Source organism: Vespa mandarinia, chromosome 5 (assembly GCF_050613455.1).
Source record: "Vespa mandarinia isolate Hongniang chromosome 5, ASM5061345v1, whole genome shotgun sequence".
Taxonomy (NCBI): Eukaryota; Metazoa; Arthropoda; class Insecta; order Hymenoptera; family Vespidae; genus Vespa; species Vespa mandarinia.
In genome coordinates, this window is record NC_140814.1 from 2800001 (window position 1) to 2805000 (window position 5000).

Here is a 5000-nt window from a genome sequence, read left to right on the forward strand (position 1 = left end):
TCCACGAAATGGAATTTACATTGTGAAATCACATTATTTATTTATGATGAACGCTTTGCATATTTTTTCGTAGTTCATCGTCCGTTACGTATGTACCTATGTATGTATGTATGTATGTATGTATGTACTTGCGTTCAGGTAACTTCGTGCAAAGTCACGTCACGTTCCGCTTCGATCGGATACTCTAAATAGTACGAGGTAACAAACGTGACGTTAGTTGATTTAGTAGTCGAGTTTTAGACTTTGTACTTATGTACATATTACAAACATATATATGTATATATATATATATATATATGTATGTATGTATGTATGTATGTATGTATGTATGTATGTATGTATGTATGTATGTATGTATGTATGTATGTATGTATGTATGTATGTATGTATGTATGTATGTATGTATGTATGTATGTATGTATGTATGTATGTATGTATGTATGTATGTATGTATGTATGTATGTATGTATGTATGTATGTATGTATGTATGTATGTATGTATGTATGTATGTATGTATGTATGTATGTATTATAGGTAATACTCCAAGGTATATATTTATCATATACGTCAATCTTTTTAATTACATATCTTTGAGAAAGAACATTTAAATTGTCTTCATTTACATAAAAATAATTTCTTTTTTTATTTTCCTATCTTTTATTAATTTTACTCATAAGGAGAAAATTGGTAGGATTAGGGAGGGGTGGTAGGGAGAGAGAGAGAGCGAGAGAGACAGAGAGAGAGAGAGAGAGAGAGAGAGAGAGAGAGAGAGAGAGAGAGAGAGAGAGAGAGAGGAACATCCGATCGATATAGCCGAACGTCATGATTCTTTAGACATTAGTCACGACAAAGAGACGAAGAAGAGAGAGGGAGGGTAAGAGTGAGGTTGAGGGTTGAGGGGGAGAGGGAGGGAGGGAGGGAGATAGAGAGAGAGCGAGCCACATCGATCGTACCAACTCGACCTTATTCTTTCACGATATCTTTTTTATCGTGCTTTTTTTTATTCCTTTTCTTTTTCTCTCTCTTTCTCTCTCTCTCTCTCTCTCTCTCTCTCTCTTTTTATTTTTATCCTCTTCTCTTTTTATCTTTTTCCTTTTTTTTTCTTTTTTTCTTTTTTTCTTTTTTTCTTTTTTTCTTTTTTTCTTTTTTTATTTCTTCATTTCTTTTTTTTCTTTACGATAACGTCTCCAAAGCGAACACGTCGTCAACCCGACAATTTTCTATCTCCCGCTAATTGATTTTTAATTAATGAAAAAACGAATTATCGATCGTATCGCCCCGTTTTGTTTCTCGTCGATGAACCGAGTTTATACGAATACTGTCATACGCGAATTGAAAAATATATTTCGTTTATTAAATTTCCAGATATATATTATATATATATATATGCGCGTGTGTGTATGTGTATGTGCGTGTGTGTATAATTTTATTATATGTTTATATTATATATATACACACATATATATGTATATATATATATATAAATAGATGAATGAGAGAGAGAGAGAGAGAGAGAGAGAGAGAGAGAGAGAGAGAGACGTACGTACATATATGCGTGGGACAAATATAAAATGAAAAATAAAACGAGACGAGACGAGACGCGATGCAACGTTAAAACAGAAATGCAAACTCGCAAACAAAAAAAGAAAAAAAACAGGAAAAATAAACAAAACAAAACAAAAACGAATGGAAAATAAAAAGCAAATTAGCGAAATTCGTAGCAATAAGCCATGAAAATAAATCATATTTTGTTGATTCCCTCTACGTCCCATTTGCCCTGCACACTACAACCCTCCGATCCCATTCCACCTCTGTTTACCCCCCGCCCCCCCCATTCCATGAAGAAAAACATAGGGCGAATAGAAAATCATTATTTATTTATTTAACCAAGTGCAAAAGCGATCCAACCAACCACCACTCAGAACTCCCAATCCCTCTCTGTAACAATGGCCGCTATTATTATTATTATTATTATTATTATTATTATTATTATTATTATTATTATCATTATTATTATTATTATTTGTTTACGAAGCAAAGCAAACTTGTGATGATGCAGGTGGGACGGGGAAGGGTTGCTGGAGTGGGTGGGTGATGGTGGTGCCGAGGGAACGCAAATTCCAATTGAGGAAAAATAAAACGTTACAAATGCGTTATTCGCGTGCCAACGTTGTAAGTAGTCGATATGTGTGCATCGAGCGTATGGTAAAAAGAAAGAAAGAGAGAGAGAGATAGAGAAAGAAAAAAAGAGAATACTCGATGTCGTAGTAGTAATACTAGTAGTAGTAGTAGTAGTAGTGGTTGCTGGTAGTGGAGGTGGTGGTGGTGGTGGTGATGGTGGTGGTGGTTGTCAGGACGTCCGTCGTTATCGATTGAACATTGTTTTCTACTTTGGAGCTTTTATTAGTTTGCCTTGAGATAGGAGAGGGAAATAAATAGAGTAGACCACTGAATAACGTTGAATAATTAATCGGAAAAGAAAGAAGCTTGTGCTTGCTTGGAGGGGTTCTCTTTTTTTCTCTTTTTTCTTTTTTCTTTTTCTTTTTTTTTTTTTTACTTTTTCTTTTTTCTTATTCTTTTTTTTTCTTTCTCTCTCTCTCTCTCTCTCTCTCTCTCTCTCTGTCTATCTCTATCTATCTCCTTCTATTTCTGTGTGTGTTTTAAATTCTCAACTTAAAAGCGGCAATCTATTTGAAAATTGAAAAGGATTTAATTATGTTCGTATTATACAAAACTTTTCCTTATCATATATATTCTTATATGTACGTATATAAGAATATAGTAATACATAAATAAAACGTTTAATGCATATAATATAATTTCTTAATCTATCTATAGTCGAGCTTTAACTATGCGTTAGAGGCGAGTGTGTTCATTCGTCTATTCCTCGTCATCTACGATTCTAATAGGTAATAGGTAAACTAGGTAAATTCGCAAAGCTCTATTGGAACATATGTATACATAGGTGTATACTAACACAACATGGTTATAGTGTAACCATCATCGTCGCATCACCCGTAGTTACTCGGGATATGTATTTGAATACGATCTGAAATGTACTCATTTACCTTTACGCTTATCAATAAGCTATAATGTAGCATTCGAAACGTGTATAACCGAACCAAGTTTATCTTCCATCATCGTTAACTATTATATCACGTATTCATCAAATTCACCAAATTTTTTATGATCGATCGATCGATCCTTCGTTCGTTCGTTCGTTCGTTCGTTCGTTAATTAGTTCGATCGTTCGATCCATCAAAGTTCAATATGTAACATAAATACGTATATTAATTTTATCGAAAAGTTTTACTGGAATATCCTGTTTGACAAAAAAAAAATATATATATATATATATTTTTTTTTATATATTACGACATTATTAATATTTCATTGGCAATGTAATCTTCTATAAATTCATTCATTCATTCATTCATTCATTCATTCATTTATTCATTTTTCTCGTTCATGAAGGCTAAAAGTCTCATCCATTACTTTTAACTTTTTGATGAATCTCTTAATATACACACACATACATCTTTTCATTTTTATTTTTAATACATACACATATCTAAGTGAATATCGATTAGACGAGTTTACTTGCCTTTCATATTTCCCCTCCCGAAAAATATGCAGTTTGTTGTCTAGCTTTTGCATAGCTCATCGTAGCATAGAAAGCGTGTTACGTGAGAGAGATAGAGATAGAGAGATATGATACGTTGCGTTTACGCTTACGCGTACGCGTTGGATTCCTACGGGATTGGAACGAAGTTATGCCCGTCGGCATTGTTGTCGTTCCTCCTGTGTTCCTCCTGTGTGTTCCACGAGATAACATTCCTATGGAACGTGGCCACCACATCGACACCACCATCATCACCACCATCACCACTGCGACCACCATCACCACTACGATCACCACCATCATCACATCGCCGTCGTCGTCATCGTCATCGTCATCGTTATCGTCATCGTCGTCGTCGTCGTCGTCGTCATCGTCGTCGTCAACGTCGTCGTCGTCGTCGTCATGTACCGATTATTAGAAAGAGAGAGAGATGGGGATAGAGAGGATGAGAGAAAGAGATAGAAAACGAACAGAAATGTATGAAATGCCCAGAGTCGAAGGTACTATCGACAGATATATAGTCATATTCTCTCTCATAACTCCAAACTCAGCAGAAGGCTTTACGAGCCTTCGATTTTCCCAAAATTCCCCGATCGAATTCCTCAAACGGTACTTTCTGCTAATCCCGCCATGGCTAACGAGCCAAGCTGAGTTTGATAGTTAGTCCGATCATGCATACATACATACATACATACATACATACATATGTATACGTACAGATAAATGGATAAGGTACCTAAAAGTTTTAGAAAAAAAAAATAAAAAAAAGAAAATAAAAAAAAAAAAAAATAAAAAAATAAAAAAAGGTTTCTAAAAATTACTTCGATATTTTTTTTCGTTTTTTGTTTTAGTTGTGTGGATAAAAAAAAAAAAAGAAAAAAGAAGAAGAAAAAAGAAAAAACAAAATTAAAAAAAAAAAAGAAAAGAAAAATAAAAATAATAAAAACATAACGAAACAAAAAAAAATAAAAAGGAAAACCGATAAAAATATCACGTGGATAAATAAATTGGGTATAATAAAAATGGAATACTTTTTATTTATTTCTTTCTTCATTTATTTATTTATTTCTTTTCGTTTTTTTTCCCCCTTTTTTATTGCATTCTTTTTTCTTGTTTCTTTCTTTATTATTATTTTTTTTTCCTTCTTTTTTTTCTTTTTTCTTTTTTCTTTTTCTTTTTTTCTTTTATTCTTTTATTTTTATAATTTTTATAATTTTTCTAGTTAGTTACTTCAATTTGATTATACAAGTAAGGGTACAGTTTGTGAACGTTTCTGCTAATTGGTAATATAACGAAAAATATTTGTCTATACGTCTGTGTGTGTGTGCGCGCGCGTGTATTTATGAGTCGAATATTGTCGATGTTTGTAATAACGAA

The 5000-nt window shown here is 33.0% G+C and overlaps 1 protein-coding gene across 6 annotated transcripts in view; it reads left to right on the forward strand.

Moving 5' to 3' along the window:
• The window catches only part of LOC118441571 (TOX high mobility group box family member 4), a 218704-nt gene that overhangs the window by 172186 nt on the left and 41518 nt on the right, over nt 1–5000 (forward strand). Inside the window, exon 1 of one of the 6 annotated variants that reach the window (XM_085657459.1) lies at nt 2063–2173. The exons of the other annotated variants lie outside the window; for them this stretch is intronic. Coding sequence (XP_085513585.1) covers nt 2096–2173 — 78 coding nt within the window. The 5' untranslated portion in view covers nt 2063–2095. Of the gene's footprint in view, nt 1–2062; nt 2174–5000 lie in introns of those variants that run through there. 6 annotated transcript variants of the gene reach the window in all.